Source organism: Xiphophorus hellerii, chromosome 21, assembly GCF_003331165.1.
Source record: "Xiphophorus hellerii strain 12219 chromosome 21, Xiphophorus_hellerii-4.1, whole genome shotgun sequence".
NCBI classification, from domain to species: Eukaryota; Metazoa; Chordata; class Actinopteri; order Cyprinodontiformes; family Poeciliidae; genus Xiphophorus; species Xiphophorus hellerii.
Window position 1 is genome coordinate 20,715,493 of NC_045692.1, and position 19,362 is coordinate 20,734,854.

A 19,362-nucleotide genomic window follows, 5' to 3' on the forward strand; every position below is an offset into this window, starting at 1 on the left:
CTTCCTCTCTCTGAGATCATGATTGTAACTGTCACTGCTAATTTGTAACTTTCAGCTGTTGGTATCAGTCATCTGGGCAACCAGTTGAAGCAGACGTGCAGCTTTTTCTACAAAAATAACAAAAAAAACAATACATTTCAGATTCATATAATATTTATTTTATTTTTAAGGAATCTAGAATACTTTGATTCATTAAAAAGGCTTCTTTCTTTCAGTGCAAAAACAAAGTTGCTGTGAAAAATACTTAAAATTCATTTATTTTACACAGGAATATGAATTAAATCAATTCTTAAAAAGCTGATTAAACAAACCAACAATCAGAAAATGTTCTAGTTGAAAAAGTAAAATAAAACACAGAAATTAGAAATGATCAAAAATCTCTTTAACCCATTTTTTCCTTCCACTCAACTTTTTTATTTAGTTGAATGCATTCAACTTCTTTACCAAAGAGCCTCATTATTCCTGTCTACTTGACTGTCAATAGTTGATTGTCAATTTTTCATTTAAGAAAAAGTTGGGAGGCTAAGCTAACCTAATAGCCTAATACTTTTAATTTAAGTTACAGAATTTATGCAGAAACCTTTTTTTATTCAAATATAAACAGATGGAATTTGATGGAGTGTAGAATTAAAAATTTAAATACATTTTCTGTTTTTTTATTCTTTTTAAATCATAGAAATCATCATTGCAATAATGGAAGAATAAACAGAGGAATAAAAATATATAAATAATATAAATTAATAAGCAAAAACATTGGTAATATTTTGTAATGATCTTAAGTAAAATTAAGAAAAAGTAAAATGGATAAAATAAAACAATATGAACTGTTAAGTTAAAATAAATGTGACTATTTTCTTAACAAATGTGCAAAAATACATTAAATACATAAAATAAACTGTCTGCTACAATAAAAATAAAAGATAAGATAAAGTTAAATTTCATTAGAAGAGATAATTACATGTTTCTGATTAAGTTTTTCAACAGAGGCAACATGATTGTAAGTCAGTTTCTTTAAAATTATTAAATGAGGGGATTTTTTTTCATTTCACATAAAAATTTGCTGGGATTATAATTAGATTTATATGTTTAATCTGAAGAAAAGGCTGAATTATTAAAGATGAGAAAGTTTTGATAACTCCTTTTTCTGTAAGGAGTTTTTGCAAAAATATTCCAGCATAAAGTTAAAAACAGTGGAAATGTGGAAATACATCACTTTGAGTTTTACTTTACTGAAACACCAATCAATAAATGTTTTTGATTATCTGTATTTTTTCAGCTGTGTGGCATTACAGTGGTGAACACTCGCAGCTTTCTGCCCAGCAGTCGCTGCTATGGAGTGGGCGCTGATGTTGACAGGCTGAGCCGTCACAGCGGAGATGCGCTTGCGCATTTCTGCGCAATTCCAAACGCGTCTCTCCACCAGCCGGAGCTGCTTGGAGCTCCAAGGCGTCTCCAAACTGCGCGCACGGAGCGGAATTTCTAACCCGGAGTAGTGAACCTATCCACGGATTTTACTCTTATTTAACCAGATCTCAGAGCTGGACTTCATCTTAGCGCACAGGAGGATCAATCAGCGATCAATCAGCGCTGCGCACCTGGTAATTATCACCCAAATTCCGCACCGCTCCCTGCTCCAACTTCATCTTTCTCCAGCGCTTCGCTTTTTGCTGTTTTTTTTGCAGAACTTCCCAGCATGAATCAAACCGCGGGAGCCACCAATGCGTACCGCAGATGCTCCAAAGGAGGGAAGGTGAGCGGAACTTTCTGTGACAAGTTTGGATTTGGTCTGAACGCGCTGCTAATTAACGCCCCCGCCGCTGCAGCGCGTGTGTGTCTGTGTGTGTGCGTGGGCGTGCGTTTGTTTCTAATACCTTGTGGGGACCATTTTCCTGACACATACTACGTTGTGGGGACTGAAGCCTGGTCCCCACAAGGGGAAACGCTCTTTTGGGGTCAGGGGTCAGATTTAGGACTAAGGTGTGAATTGAGTTTTGGTTAGGGTAAGGTTTAGGCTGTAGAAATGAATGGAAGTCAATGGAAAGTCCCCGCAAAGATAGCCGCTCTGACGTGTGTGTGTGTGTGTGTGTCTCTCTCGGGGGGGGGGGGGGGGGGGGGGGGGAACACATGGCGGAAGCTCGTTGGGGCTTCACGCAGCTTTCAGCTCGGTTTGACATCTGTAATGAATGTGGGCACAAAACATTTAATTTGCAAACTTTTTACTGATGAAAACTGAACTTTTATATAAAACTTTTCTTAAAATATAGTTGATTTTAGCGATGGGCTTTGACAAAATGCGATGCCTCTCACTGGTTTTCTCAATTCTTTTTGATGTTTTTACATTTTCTTTTTGATTTATCTGCTTAGTTTGGACCATTTTAACAGGAACGTGAAATGATCTGGTTCTGGTTATTTTTTCCCCCTCTTTATTTACTGTTTCTCGTCCAAACTCGTGTCTTTTTTCCCGGTTTTGTGACCTACATTACTTCTGCTGCTGAGAGGAGAGATGGAGGATGTGGGAGGACACAGTGGGGACAGCATGGATGTCTTTTCCTCAAAGAGGAACAGAACCAGGCTCTTCCTCTACAGATGTGCATCAGCGCAGATGACGAATGAATGCTTATCATGAGAATACATGACACCTGCAGGGAGCCTCCACAAGCAGACCCCTCGCTGGTGGAAATATTGATTTGTGCTGCTACGAGCATTGATGGAAGAGGTTCTGTTTAGAAAGTCTGCTAAATGACAGGTGCATGGTTTGGATTGAAGAAATGCTGTTGAGGTGTTTAGTGTTCGCTTTAATGAAAACTGACAGACTTGTTTGTCTTATCAATGGATTTATAGGGACTTTTTTTTTACGTTTCCATAAATGTCTGCTTTTTTATTGGGATATTCTTATTTTAGTTGTTTTTTATGCGTCTAAGAAGCTCAAAGCAGTTAAATATTCCCAGAATTTCTTCCCATTTTCTCCAGGAGTGCTCTGATAATCCTGACAGTGGGGGCTCAGCCCACGGCAGGCATTTGTACTTAACGAGAGGATTGGATAAGCTTTTCAAATACTTTTGCTTTTACTGAATTTTTTTTTTCTTTGAAGTTTTATCTTATTTGTAACTCTACAGCTCTGGAAAAGGCAGTTCTCTTGCCTCATGGCAGGGGGCGCTCGTGATCCCAGACATTGTGACTCCACAACTGCAAAGTAAGAGACAGTAACAGCGAGCTAGCCATGGAGCTAGCCATACAGTAAATAAGTGAAGCTACACGCAACGAGTCTACGTGAAGCTTGGCCGATACGGAGAGAGAGAAAAAGGTGGTTTTGAGTTGTACTTCAACGGGTTTCCCCTTTGCTGTGCAGCATAGCACTAAATTAATAATATCTATATTTCCAAGTTTCATTGAGTTAATGGAATTATTCTACCTTGGCAGCGTGGCTATGGATGGCATGTGAAAGTATAGTCTTTTTGCCCTTCAATGTTGTCCGCATGTGTGAAATTTCCATATGTAAACAATAAGATGCAGGGGTCTTGTGATTTTGATTAAGTCAGTGCGTCACCAGCCATGAACCTCACTGCACATCACTGGTATGTACATAGAAAATTTTACTTTGTAATTTCACGCCTTGAAATTGGGCCTCTGTCTCTTTAAAAATCTCTTTCAGAAGCTCCGCCTTCAGGAAGTCATCACAACATGGTTCCTCTATTAACCCTTTAAGTTTTCACCAGCTTTTTACTAAGATGTAGCTCCTATGATGAGCTCAGCAGATGTGCAGTTCCACCAGGTGTTTGCTAATCTCTGCTGGCTAGTCTGAAGGAGCTGAATGAGGGTTCATCTCATGAACTGAAGCTCGGAAACTGAAGCTCAGAGGAGGAGCTGTGTCTAGAAGGCGGGGCTACGTCCACCCAGGCCTTTTGCTCAGCCGAATGGTTGCCATAGGGATTGAAGGATTTCCAGGGATTCCCCCAGAAAACCTGCTAAGCCCAGTGCTCACAGCACCATGTTTTTGATTTAAAAAAATGCTTAAAGTTGACAGGAAATTTAAAAAATCACTTGGTAGTTATTTGTTATTGGAAGTCTGGAAGATTAAAACCTAAACACTAACTCTAGAGTCTTAAAAAAAAGGCAATTACTAAAAATAAACAATGCTAAGCCTGGTGGGGTACAAGTAAAGCCTGGTGGCCTGCCAGGCTTATAATGCACTGTGGGAACCCTGATTTCTCAAACATGAAATACAGAACCAAAGCAACTCTCCAGGTGAGGGAATAACATTAAAACATGATGTAAGGGCGTGCCGTGGTGGCGTAGGGGTTAGCGCGACCCACATTTGGAGGCCTCAAGTCCTCGACGCGGCTGTCGCGGGTTCGACTCCCGGACCCGGCGACGTTTACCGCATGTCTTCCCCTCTCTCCTTCCCCCTTTCCTGTCAGCCTACTTCATGAAAAGGGACTCTAGAGCCCACAAAAAGACCCCCTGGAGGGGTAAAAAAAAAAAAAAAAAAAAAAACATGATGTAAAGCACAAAAACGTGAGTTTTACATAATACTAGAACTTCTAAAAGGATTTTAAAGAGGATCTCATGCATTTTCTTTTTGTTTGTTTTGGTTCCTAATCCTCATAGGAACCAAACCGATTCCTATGAGGAATCAGTGAACTGTGTTCAGGTTACCAAAAGTGAAATCTGTATTTCACTTCTGGTAAATACAGATTCTCTGACTTAGAGAAATGTGATGCTACATGCTAAAACCATCTTTCCTTTTTAGGACACCAGTCATATAAAAAAGTGTGATTTCTATCACTAAACACACATATTGTCATATTGATACTGTCATTGATCAAACATAGGAGAAAATAGTAAAACTAACAATTCAGACAATATGGACATTTTTTGGGGGTTAGGGGTAAAATATGATTTAAATTAAATTTCCTTTGGGATTAATTGGATAAATGCACACTTAAAACGTTGGTGTCCCAGCTTTAGTAAAAGTAAATATTAATGTTTTAAACTATATTATAATGAATTACTGTGTTTTATGTATATTTCCTTAGATAAACATAAAAATGTAGAGTAATATTGAGAGTTTTGGTACATGTTTCTGAATGTTTAGCTTGTTTTGTTGCTGGTGTTTTTCCTCTTTGCTTTTGTTTTTATTCCCAGCAGGTTGACTTTATTATCCATGTAATATTTATGGTGTCCTTTCTCTCCCAGCATGTTTCTAATTCCGGTTCGTTTCATCTCATCTTTCCCACCGACGACGTGTGAGGAAAAATAGATTGAGACAAAGCGCCTCTCCAGACAGCAGTATCCGTTTCCGTTTCAGCCACAATAATCTGCAGCATCAAACTCTTATTGTTGCTCTTTTTTTTGTAATCGTGCCCATTTTTAAAGCTTTGGAGAGTGAGAAAATTTCTCTTTTGATGAGCGATTGGTTTTGTTTTGGGTTTGCAGTCGTGTTGAGATGCTGCGTTGTGGATTATTGGCTCTGCTCGGGTCGGCGTGTTGGACCGGATAAGCCTCCGACGGTCACGGCTGTCCGCTCCAGACGGCAGCCTGACAGGTTCATAAACACCTGAGAGGAAAAGAGAGCAACTGGGCTGCTTGTCTAGATTATTTTCGGATACTTGAGAAATCTATTTGACAGCGCGGATAAATAAGACTTTGGTGATGCTTTTGGAAGCAGCGTTGTTGCTGCTGTTGGACATTTGTAACAGAGACTGCACTGGGATACCAACAATAAACCAGAGTAAGAGTAGCAATACTTCAACATTCAAGTAAAAGTAAAAAGTAGCTGCAATAGTACAAATATTTGGTTAAAAAATCGACTCAAGTGCTGAGTAACTGATCATAGTACCATTTAAACGTTACTTCAGACGGAACAAAATATAAAGTTTTGGTATTCTTATGGATAAAAATGGCAATAATTCACGTATCGGTAATGAAAATGACTAAATCTGTCAAAAAAAATGTTTGAAAATAAGTTTCTTTCAAAAAAAACTTGTGAAACTTTAAATCCAGAAACGTTACGCAAGTAAGAGTAAAAAGTAGCCTTCCAAGAAATTACTTCAGTAGGAGTAAAAAAAAGTATTTGGTAAAAAGTCTACTTAAGTAACGGATCAAATTATCAATCATTTCATTTAAAAACTACATAATCAGATGGACTAAAATATAAAGTTAAGTGGAAATTTTGGTATTTTAAGGATGAAATTGAAAATTATTCATATAAGTTGCAAAAAAAATAACAAAATCAGGCAAAAGAAAATTTTTCCAAATCAGTTTGTTTCAGTAAAAAATGTATAAAAGTTTAATAAAAAGTGCAGGTGTGTGTCTGTCTGGTGAATTTTGGTTAAAACATATTTGTTTTTTCATTCAGTGGGTAGAAAACCCAGAAAATTTATTCAAACAAGAGTAGAAACACTTTATAATAAAATTACAGAAGTAGATGCAAGAGTACAGCGTAGTAAAATTTCTCCTAAAAGTAATTTTTTCCCCCAAAAATTAGTTACAACCCAACTCTACTTTAAGGTGTTTCCAGTACAGATTCAGTTATCCTGACTTTTACTTATTTTAATTTAACAATCGTTGCGTTTTAAGCAACAAAATGTATAATTTTTTATTAAAAAAATTAATTTAATGTATTTCTGATGTATAAAAGTCGATTTGATTTTATTTCCCCATCTGCTATATTGTAGTGTTGCGTTTATTTCTACTTTTAATCATTTCACTTGTTTTAAATTCAAATTTTATTCATTCTTTTCTCAGCACTTTTGTGCATGTCTGCTGTTTTTAAATGAGCTCTGCTCGGCAACGACCTTTTAAAACGTCAAGGTCTTTTTCACATTGCATCCAGTTTCAAAACTGAAACGAGAAGATATCTTGATTTATCAGCGGCTCTTTAACACGAGGGACGAATGGATGAATGGATGGAGGAAAGAAAATCCTTTATCTTGTCTCTATGTTTCCAAATATATTGAGATAGTTTGGGTTTATATTTTTTAAATGACTTCTTCTGTTAAACTCAATATTCAGATAGAGAAGTGGTGAAATATTTATGCTGTAAGTGAGAAAACAAATGAATAAAACAAGCCAATCTTCTCAGATTTTGTCTGATTGTCAGGCGGGACGTGGCGGTAAAAGGTCGCCTGTTGAATCGTCTGATATAAATCCTTCCTGGGAGGATCTGCAGACGCTCCTGTGAGAATCTGCCCTTTTTGCAGCTGCTGATGTATAAACATGTTTTTCCTTCTCTCGCGCAAAATGTACACAAACCAGGAGTTTCTGAGTCGTATCATCTCCCTGCTGGCTGACCTGATGACTCGCTGCAAACACTCAGATGTTTATGTTTTTCCTCCAGTAATTTCATGATCTTCCTGTTTGCCGTTATTTCTCATAATTAATTTTCTGTTGCAACGATGCAGTTTAGAGTCTTGTATGATGGACTAAAGTGTGGATTTGATTAAATAAATATACTTCAGGTTTTGTAATGAAATGTTGACGTTGTGTGACTGACCGCAAGTCGGCAGAGCACAAACGGAGAAAAAGAAAAGGCATTCATTTATGTGAAAACTGTGATTTGCTTTCTTCAAAATATATCAGCGGAAGTCATAAAGTAACAATCCCATGATTTAAATGACACTTTCAGAGGTTTTAAAATAGTAAATCTGTGCTTGAATTGAGCTTGTTTACAAAGTAATTTGAATCAGCAGTGCATTGCTAGTTTTAAAAATCCCTATAAAAAGAGATTTTAATTTTACTTGAACAAAAAATGAACCAATTTCTCTGATTTTTAAATGAAACTGATACACCTGACATCCGCGTGGACCAAACCCATTCATAAATAACTGTTATAGTTATCTATTTTAATAGTTCAAACACCAAATATACCTTAACATATGTTCATGTAAACAGAGGAAACATACTTCCCCCTGCAGCTCAAGCAAAACTGCAATGGAATCACTTTTTTCGCATCACGAATCGTGATCAACAACTGGATGTTACTACTGCCGGAAACGATGAAGAAGACAACAGGAAGTTGAACTTATTGCTTGACTTTAATTGCATTTCTGATTTAATGGAAACACCACCATTGTGATATTGAGTTTTTTTGACATTAGGGAAAGACTGAGAAAGTTTTGCGCACATTTTTAATGGAAACTTGGCTACTGGTGATGCTGTGGTCGGACTTGATAAACTGGTGAAGTCTCAGTCATTGATTTCATCAAGGTACTGTTTTGTTCAATTTCTAACTAAATTATTGAATACATATGATGTGTCCCCCTTTTTTTTTACATGACTGCTGTTCTTCCCAACATATTTATACTTTCACACAGGTTAACTCTCATCGATTGATTAAATAGAGCCAAAAAATAACTTTATCACAAAAAGGATAATTCAGTTCACAGGTTTTGGTCACAACAAAAAGAAGAGAAAAATACAATCTCATGCAGCCATTTCGGGATCAAAACAAACTGTCAGTTCAACAAAAATTAAAAGACTCTTGTGAAATTCATAAGAGACAAGAAAAAACCCAGGATCTTTGGCTACTCACAACCAGAATTTAGAAACCGAATGGCTGGAGGAAAGATTAGTTTTCTGTTGGGAGCAACTTAATTAAAGTTGTGGGGTACCAGAGTAAAGGGGGTTGAATAAATGTCTGGCATCTTTTTTTCTTTTCTTTTTTAAAAAAAACATCTTTCTTCCAATTCTCAACCATACACCACTTTGTGTTGGTTTATCTTAGTCAAACACGTCGCAGTTTGATTTAATTTGATAAAATGACAAAACACTATAAAATTTAATACATAATAATGAAAGTTGTACAGTGTTTTGAAAGCAGGAATTGGGTTTATCTCAGAGATAAGATGACATCTGGTAAACACTAGAGGGCAGTGTTGCACTGTAAGGAAGTGAGCGCTGAGAATCCAACAATCACAACAACTCTGCCATGTTTATTTGTTTTTACTGTTTATATTCATCATACAGCAACTCTACTGGACTGGATCAGATTTCCAATCTGTTTTTAATTCTAATCCGGTAAATATTTAAATATCTGGCTCATTCTTTCTAACATAAGCATTTCTTTGAAATGATTTTGCTACAAATTTAGATGTATAAATGGTATATCTTGGTTTTATAGAACCCGTTGCCTCTCCTGGATCACCTTCCCTCCGTTTGTGTCTCCAGTTCCTGCTGCTCCTTTTCTTCCCTCCCCACCTCCTCTCGGTCACAGCAGGATAGTTTGATTATCTTGGCCCCTGACGGCCCTGCGGTGCTGCATGTGCACACTAAATCCCAATTAGCTCCCTCCGGTTTCAGAAGTTTGCTAATCTCTGCATCAGCAAAAGCCAAGAAAATCCCCCCGTGATCGCCCTGCGATCGTTTTAGATTTACAGATTCATGATGAGAATATGAAAGTTTCATTTCGGTCCTTCTTACCTGTTTGTCCAAACATTTTAAGCCACCCCTTATTTCGTCACATTTCACTCCCAATCAGTTTAAAAGTATTTACACTCCTTTAAGTTTTTATATTGTCATATTCAAGCAGAGCTGGCCCAAGACATAAGCGAGTTAAGAGGCTGCTTAAGTCCCCCACACCACCAGAGGGCCCCCAGGAGCACCAAGCTAGCATAACTTATATTTAAAATAACATTAAATATTGCTAACTAAATGACATTACACATGGACAATGTTCATATTATTTTTTTATAGTTGGTACAAAATACCAAAAATTTGGTATTTTGTACCAACTATAAAAAAGTAGGAAAAAAATAACTTTTTCTATTTTTCTTTTCACAGTTTCATATCCTGCTTGTTAACTTGTTTTCTGTAAAATTGTTTACCAGCTGATTATGAAATTAATTTCAGAAAATTTTAAGGAATTTACTAGAATATGAAAAACCAAATATTAGTAAAATTTCAAACTCAAGATTTCCTAATTGTTTGCTAGAAAATGCCAGATTAATCTAAAAATTTCAGTTTTTAGGCAGAAACGTACTCTACACGCCGTCACAGTTTTGTTCAGTTGAATTCAACCACATATTTAATTTAATTTCTCTTTGGGATTAATAAAGTATTTTTGAATATGAATATGCAGCGTAGATCTTTGTATCAAAATGCTCACTTTGTCATTTGTTCTTTCACCAACTAGCAGCAACACATCCATTCATCATATTTCTGTTGACATATTTTTCTTAGACATTGCAGAATCCAAGTAATTTATTATTATTATTATTATTATTATGGCACTGGTTTCTTGGTTTTATGAGATGCGTAATTGCAAGGACTGTTGATGTTTTAAAATGTTTAAATGAAGGTGATTGCTACTTGGGTTTTATACCTTTTAATATTTATATTTTTAAATGTTTACTGCTAAGTGATCAGAAAGGAAACTGAGTTTACATGCATTTGGATCGACTGGACTCCTTAATTACCGCGGCTTTGTTGGGCCACTGCAGGCCAAACACGAATGCAAATTTGCCGAGTATTGATCTCGGCTCTCATTGAACCTGACTCCACATTGTAATGCACAGTTAACACTCTCTTCTTCTCTGGGCTCTATGGAGATTGATTTAGCCTTTTCTTGCCCTATTTTTTATTATTATTATTTGCCTTCTTGGTGAAATAGGAAGACTGTTTCTGCCTCAATCATCTCTGCGCTTTGATTTCCGTTGCACTCGTCCTCATAAACTCCTTCCTCTTGCTCCCCTGATGCAGCCACGCCATCGGATTTGTCATTCGCGTGTTGATGATGCTGTTTCATGCTCCTCTCAAACACAGTCGATGATGAGATGAGATGTCCTGAGTGTGAACATAAAAAAACCCAAAACAAATATACTGAATTCATATGGGGGAAGTTGTTTATGGAGTATTCGGAGAAATAAAACCCGGAGCTACATCTACCTCTGTGGAATGAATAATGCAACACAGAATATGGATTTTTTTATTATTATTTCAACACCAGGAGATGAAATGTGTTTACTTCCTAAACATGTTCATTTAATTCTGCTGCTGCATTCCTGTTTACAGCAAGTACCCAAAAACTGTACTCAAGTAAAAGTACTTCAACATATTTTAACTCAAGTAAAAGTAAAATGTAGCGTTTTTTGTAAAACCGTCTTTATTTTTCATTCAGTAGGTAGAAAATCCAGAAATTTTACTCAATTAAGAGTAGAGATACTTTATAATAAAATGACTCAAGCATAGTAAAACTACTAAAAGAAATTATTTTTCAAAAGGTTACTTGAGTAAATGGAGCTAGTCACTATGAAACTCTGCCTGTTTGTGTTCTGGTACTTCAATACTGCAAAAACACAAAATTTTGCAAAGTATTTTTGGTCCAGTTTCTAGTGCTTCCTTTGAAATGAGACAAACTAACTTAAAATTAACTTTTCAGCAAGATAGAGGCTTGTTTTAAGTAAATAATCCCTTAATATTGATGAAAAAATATCTAGTTCTATTGGCAGATGAATTAAAAATGGGGAAAAATGTCATGCAAGTTAAATAATCTGCTAATGGAGCAAATTTTTTAAAATCAATATTAAGGATTTATTGAATTAAAACAAGCTGCTATCTTCCTGAAAAGTTAATTTTCAGTTAGTTTGTCTTACTTTAAGGGAAGCACTAGAAACTAGACCAAAAACACTTGTTAAGATTTTGTGTTTTTGCAGTGTAACTTCTGCAGCAGCTCCTACTACAAAGAGGAAATCCTGCATGAAATAGGAGCTTCAGAGGGAAAACAAAATGTACAAACACGTCCTTCCTTCCTTACGCACAAGCAGAAACAAAACGCCGCCGTGTTTCTGCGATGTTTCCAGGCGATGATTGATACGACAGGGAGTGTAACTGTAAGAGTCACCGGGACCTACCGGGCCGCTTTCCAGCGAGTGTCGGCTCGGCAAAACGCCAGCCGGGTCGTGACAGCCCATCTGGCGCAGCATCGCAGGCAGTCAACACGGCCCCCGACGGGACAAACGACGCCTCGGCAGTAAACAACGGCGAAGGATCGGAAGATAGACACTAGAGCTGGATCTGAAATCACAAGCACGTCCAGCATGCGTCCCCAGAGGCTCTGATACCCATCAAGCTCCCAAAGTGGCTCCTCCAGGCTGAGGCGCATTCAGTGGACACTTTTACTGCTTTTACTGCCGTCTACTGAAATGAATCCTAAATAAAAGCGCAGCTTTGGGAAAATACGTGAAGGAGCTTAAAGCTGCCGGGTGATGGAAGTCCTGTTCCTCCATGCATGAATCCTACATCTGACTCAGGGGTGTCCAAAGTGCGGCCCGAGGCCCGTCTGTGGGCTTTGGCGGGATTTTGGGCGGCCCTTGATCAGAATTCAAGAGTAGCTTTAATTTGGTTTATCCGTTCAGGCAGTAAATACAGACAATTTTAAATCTTAAAAAGAAAAATGTAAGGTGTGACAAAATGTGTTCCTTTTATTTGATTGAATTTATTTGTAAAAACATTCATTTTTACTACAATGAAACATTCTCGCTTAATAAAATTTCAAAATAAAGCAAGAGTGAACCAAAGAGACACAAAAAATTAAGAATAATGTGATCAACCAGAAAAAAATTTGGATTAAAAAAAAAAGAATATGGCACAAGTAAAGCCTGGTGGCCCGCCAGGCTTATGATACACCGTGGGAAACCCTGATCAAATTATCAGCACAAAAAAATGGGTTTGTAGAAAAAACCCCTAAAAACTGTATTAACAAGGAGCCTGGTAACGAGATGATCAGCACTGACATTTGACAATCAATCATCTATGATTTTCTGTTGATTTATTCTTATTAATCTGATGAAATTTGATCTCAAGACTCCTAAAAGCATCTGTAGTTTGACATATCGGATGGATGCAAGGCATCAATCAGTGGTTTAGGTGGAACTGTGCAAAAATAATTACCAGTTTTTTGCTTTCCTAAACCTTCGTTCCAGTATCTCTGGCCAAACGTAAAGTGAGAAGGCCGTTGTAGCGCCACCGCGACTCTGCCGTGACTTTACACAATGTTTTCCAAGCCCTGTCCTTGTATCCACCATTCCAGTTTGCAGCCTTTATTGAAATGTGTTGTTTGGCCCTGCTGTGTGGAGGCGATTTCATTGACTCATCACCCAGCGCTGCTGCATGAGCGATCCCGCACGCCGTCCCGTGTCCTCGGATCCCTGACAGCTTAAAGGAAGTTATATGTGCTGTTAACGCTACCGGAGCTTTACAGAAGGGATGCGTACCAAGGCAGCTGACGATGAACATGCACAGGTTGAACATAAAACAACAGTTTTATTGTGCCCTCGGTCCCTGAGCGAGCAGATCGATGCTTGGTTAATCCCCAGGAGGCAGGAAACACAGATCTGATCTGATACCGACGGATACAGAGCAGAGGGACAACGCAGGCACGGTTGGGTAGTCACATCTACTCAATTACATTTACTGGAGTAACTTTTTGAAAAAAATTACTTTTAGGAGTATTTTTACTACGCTGTACTTTGAGTAATTTTATTATGTAGTATCTCTACTTTTACTTGTGTAAAATTTCTGGATTTTCTACCCACTGAATGAAAAACAAACACGATTTAACTAAAAATTCACCAGACACACAGTTTTTATTAAAGTTTTATAAGGTTTTATTGAAACAAACTGATTAGGAAACATTTTCTTTTGCATAATTTTGTTATTGTTTGCTACATATATGAATTATTGTCAATTTGATCATTAAAATGCCAACATTTCCACTTTACTTTATATTTTGGTTCGTCTGATGATGTAATTTTTAAATATTAAATGATTGATAATTTGATCAGTTACTCGGTACGCGAGTAGACTTTTTATCAAATACTTTTTACTCTTAAGAAATTTCTTGGATGGCTATTTTTTTTACTTCTACTTGAGTAAAAATATGTTAAAATATTGCTGCTTTACTTGAGTCCAGTTTTCTCTGAAAGCAGAATACCGCCTGAAAGATGGAGGATCAATGAAGCCATTTTAGCAAGAGCTGTCACTAAAGTGCAACTAAAGCATGACGTTTCTAAGCGTTTGACTATTTAACCTCACATTGCTGCTTGTTATTATTCTCGTTTAATGAGCTTGAGCCCCCGGAGACGGTGCAATCTAAAATCAGCAGCAAGTTGTGTGCAGCAGCTAAAAGTGGGACAGATGAGCAGGTGTGTTGTCCAGAAACAGTCCAGTCAGCGCTGTCGCAGTGGGTAACCTGGTTTGTTGTGTGGAGGATGAGTGCAGTCTGTTGCGTGATGATCTTCAGGGAAAACTCAGTTAACAACATTAACTCGTCTCTTAATGTAAAAATGCATGTTTCATGTCCTTTGTAGCACAGATTCTGCAGTTTAAGAAGACGCATTTGTTGAGCAATGAAGACTCATACTTTTTCTAAAAGACAAAAGCTGTGTTTTCACTGACCGCATAATTGCTCAACTTCACATTTTTTAAATTCATTTGTTTAATTCAAACACACCAGTTTCAAAAAGTCTTGTTTTTTGGTAAGTTCTGGTACTAGTATGAGTTTTCTTTTGCGATGTAAACACTTTTACCGCATCACACGAGTCACATGATCAAAGAAGCAGCAAACTGGAAATAGTTGGAGAATCGTGGCAGGTTTTTTCTTTTTCACGTCTGATTTTAATTGCATTTATTTTTAATGCATTTGCAAAATTGTGTTTCTTCGACATTAGTGGAACATTGACATTTATAGTAGAAATGCAGGTACTACTGTCAACTATTGGTTTTAGTTGTTAAATTGTCAATATTACACACTAAATCTTAAATGTATGCTTGACATATAAAAGAAAGAGGGACGTAGTGCTTTGCTAATTGCCAACACTAAGATAGCTAGATAATAAGGTCATAAAAAGTTAGGCTAGCTAATAGCATCGGTAGCTAATCAATCACCGCAGAGTTAGGTTAGCTAATAGCAGCGGTAGCTAATCAATCACCGCAGAGTTAGGTTAGCTAATAGCAGCGGTAGCTAATCAATCACCGCAGAGTTAGGTTAGCTAATAGCAGCGGTAGCTAATCAATCACCGCAGAGTTAGGTTAGCTAATAGCAGCGGTAGCTAATCAATCACCGCAGAGTTAGGTTAGCTAATAGCAGCGGTAGCTAATCAATCATAGCGATCACTTATTAATAATCGCAAAATAATCATCGAGCCTAAAACGTGGTACTGTAACGGACTGAATGTTCTGTTCTGTTGTGTGGGAAATGTTTGAGTATTTTTAGGTGTTGAGTCCCGAAACATGAAGTGGCGTTGTCAGTTGCTATGGCAACAAGTCTGCAGAGAGGGGGAAAAAACGTGGTTTTTAAAGTTGTACTTAACCGGTTTTCTGCGTTATTTCCCCCTGTTGCTGTGGCCGAGGTAACAACCTACAATCAGCATATATAATGGAACGGGCAGAGTTAGCTTCCTTACACAGTTTAATGTCATTCATGAGTATAAGCTTTGGTTCAACTTTACTGAGTAGACTAGAATCAGCCTTTGTTGTCCAATAGAAGGACATTTCTGGACAACATGATCAGTTTTCTCCATTTCAAGAACCTACATCAATATGTTGCACGTTGTGTCAGATTTCCACTGCAGAATGTGACTCTCGCATGCAGGTCAAATGTTGATGTGACTGATTCATAGGTGAAATATGACCCTGATGTTCGCTCAGGGCTAAATCGAATGCCTCATTGACATATTAGCTCCCTAGAAAGCACACATACTGCCTCATTTTACAATCCTATTTAAGTTTTTTCCCCCTCTTGCGTGCGTTCACTTGCAGGCAGTGTAAAATGTCACAATAATTTGCATGCTGACAACGATTTCTCCCGAGATTACAACCCACCTGATTGATGGCTATGCTGTTGCCCAAGAAACAACCTTGTGTGATGTGATATGACTTCCCTGTTATCACACACTAAAGCATATTCCTGCAGTTAATCTTCTCAAATGGGCGTACGCGGCAGATAGCTGGCATGCACGGGCCTTGACTGGTAATGAAAGACGGCCTTTTTCTACACTGAATAGAGTTCTTTTCAAAGCAGCAGAAATGACAGAGGGAAGTTTTTAGGTACATTGAGAACCTTTTTTCCCCCAATACATTTAAAGGCAGCACCAGGTACTACTTTTATTACACTTAAACATGAATAATATAAGTTTATTAGATTAATTAAATGATGTTACAGCACCATAATGTATGTTCTGATACTTTTACCAGGATGTGAAACTTTAAAATAACTCTTCTGCTCTAGAACCTGGCTAGCCTTTCATCTCATGAAAATCGTCGTAAAGAAGAGGGAAAGTGTCGTCAGATTCACTCGGCTGTAACTTCTTGATGGATAAATGCGCTACACGCATGCGGCGCATTGCCAAGTGCTCAGCGCCATCAGTCATCTACTGGCTAACTAGGCCTCATCATTTTTACTCTGTTGACAGTAGACTGGCAAGGAAATGTAAACGATAATGAAGCAGAGATTTCTGCCGGTTCTGACTGGATGTGTTGAAAGTGAAAGTTTAAAAAAAAAAAATTGCCCTAAAATCGACTCTGTCTGGAGGATAGTGATAAGAGCTATTAAAATAAATATCAGCATATCAACATTTGGCGATGCCGACGCGCCACCATGCTGCGGGAACTCTGCGCAGGTTGAAGTGATCAATCTGATCCAATGTCCTGACAAAAGCCTGCTGTTCAAGGCAACCGTTTCATTAATATGCAGACATGCTTAGTGGTTCTGTCATGTTACAGTGGGAAGCAAAAACCTCTTTAACTTGAAAATTAATTGCAGTTACTTTTCCCACACTGTCCTGACAGCTGGAACTGTCATTACAGCGCTGCTAGGATGCAAACTACAATGTGCTGTTTAAATTTGAAACACAGATAGCAAAGCTGCTCTTCTGGAAGGAAGCTAATATCATACTCATTGTCTCAACTATTCTTTATATTTCTAGCTCTTTGTGCGGTAGGTATGCCTCTGGCAAGCCACCTGCATAGAAGCAGCAAAAATAGTGAGTGCTTTCCATATCAGAGCGCCATTTTTTATCACCCTGAATTCATTAAAGATCGTAACGATCTGGCGTCCCAGTGGTCCAGCCTGCTGAAGGTCACTAAAAAGGCTGTTTTCATGTGCAGACTGTCTATTTAAAACATTTTTTAAAGATGCAAATCACTTAATTGTGTTTGCGTTCAAATGGTTTCGTCCTGCTGTTGGGTAATAGTTAGTTGTTTATTTTATTTTTTTTATCTTAAACTGAGCTGAAGTCAATTTTTCAGCTTAAACTGACCTTTACTTATCAGCTTCTTGGCCCAAATGAAATGAAACATCAGCAGCATCAGGAAAGGATTTAGCGACTGTCTCAATTTCTGGGATTCAATTTAGTTTAGGAGTGATATAGCTGACAGTAATTTTATTCACCTTTGAAACAAATCCAGTATCTACCAGTTTGTCATTAAAGCACTAAGAAGAAACAACCCCAGCAGTGCAGAGGATATCATGTTATCAAGTAATTACATTGGTAATGAAACCATTGATTTTCCTCCTGAAGTTCTCAGAAGGGTTTATAGTGCCGGATGACTCTTCGTCACCAAAATGAAGCTTGTTCTCTGGACTCACTCCAGTGGGAATCGGGGCAAATCAATCCTGGATTTGGACGAGTTTTAATCACTTTTGTCTAAAGGGCCGCCTGGCCTGTCAGAGACAAACACAAAACTTAGAGTTCATCCGGTGCTGATGGCAATATCAGCTGCTTAAACCTGTCTTTTTCAAACTGTGGTCCCCAGGCGCCCCCTAGTGGTCCGCATGGTACTGCATGTCAGCTCAAAGTTTGACGCTACAGCTAGTTTAGCCTTAGCTAGCTTACCGTTATTTAAAAATAATGACGAATAAATGGCTTAGAACCGGGTCACTCAAAAGAAAAACTGAAGATTTCGGTGGAAAGAAAACAACGCCAGGACTATTTATATGATCAGAGGAAGTCTGCTGACAGTATTAATGTGTCGTTCCTTAAAATAAACAGATTTTGAACATGTTTCTTTTAATAAAAAACTTATGAAACATAAACAAAAACTGTAGTTTCTGTGTCTGGTGAATTTTAGGTTAAAACATGTTTGTTTTTCATACAGTGGGTAAAAAATCCAGAAATTTTACTCAAGGAAGAGAAGAGACACTTCATAATATAATTACTGAAGTAAAAGTAGAAGTACAATGTAGTAAAAATTCTCTTAAAAGTACTTTAAAAAAGTGAGTAAATATAGTAACTTCCAAACTCAGTTTTAAATAATTAAAACTCAGTGACTTTTGGTCATTTTTGCCTCCATTTTTTTTATTGCTACCTATTTATTATGCAAACCTTCATGTTGGATATTTTCCTCCTAAAGCATCACAAATTAATCCCTCATTACCCAGACACACATCACCTGCTGGGTGTTCAAGTTCATCCAGCTTGGCGTTCGAAAATGTTCCTTACAAATTACGATGTAGTCAAAATATTCCCTTGCTAATAATCGTGCTTTAAATGTGGGACTAAGCTTGTTTTTAGAAAGCAGAAGTTGTGATGGTTAAGCATTTTCTCTGAGGAGAATCGCTAAGAAATGCAGACTCAGTAATGAAGCAGCCACCTACCTGTCTGCGATCCTCTTCTGTCAGCAGTCCAGCTGGTGTTGAGGGAGCCTGATTTCCCCCCATTAGGTTGTTTTGACAGCCATATCCTCTGTAATTAATACCAGGCTCTCTTAAATAAGATTTACGGGAGGCGTGCTGTTTGCATCTCCCAGCTGGTGGGAAGTTTAGGCCTCTCGCTCTGCTCCCTCGGCTGCATCATCTGTGCCACTCTTCTCCTTTATCATTTTTTTCTTTGATTCAGTCCAGTAAACACATAAATTCAGAAGATTTCAGAGGAATATTGATCTTGAAACTAAAACAGTCTTGAAAGCAGACACTGCAAATGGATTAGAGATCATATGTATGAAGCCTGAAATGCCTCAAAACACGTTTAAAAGTAACTACATGTATCTAATCAGTTACCTTTTAACATGAATTAGTTTTGTTGCGTCTAGATTTACTCAATTTACTTTTTTACAGGTAAAGTTTTGAGGATGGACATTGAAGCAAAACATATGATTTTAGTTCTTTGGTTTCCATCACTACAAAAACACAAAATCTTAGCTAACTTACAAAAACAAGTACATTTTTAGAACAATATAGGAGCTTATTGTAAGTAAATAATTCCTTAATATTCACGAAAAAGTAATGGCTCTATTGGCAGATTATTTAACTTAAAATTTATCTGGCAATAGAACTAGTACTTTTTCGTGAATATTAAGGAATTATTTACTTAAAATAAGCCTCTGTCTTGCTGAAAAGTTACTTTTTAGTTAGTTTGTTTTATTTGA

At 37.5% G+C, this 19,362-nt stretch overlaps 1 protein-coding gene across 1 annotated transcript in view; it reads left to right on the forward strand.

Moving 5' to 3' along the window:
• Positions 1-1,417: 1,417 nt before the first annotated feature.
• Positions 1,418-19,362, forward strand: part of LOC116711741 (dipeptidyl aminopeptidase-like protein 6) — a 277,037-nt gene continuing 259,092 nt past the window's right edge. Inside the window, exons 1-2 of the mRNA XM_032551215.1 lie at positions 1,418-1,598; positions 1,683-1,750. Coding sequence (XP_032407106.1) covers positions 1,694-1,750 — 57 coding nt within the window. The 5' untranslated portion in view covers positions 1,418-1,598; positions 1,683-1,693. The remainder of the gene's footprint in view (positions 1,599-1,682; positions 1,751-19,362) is intronic.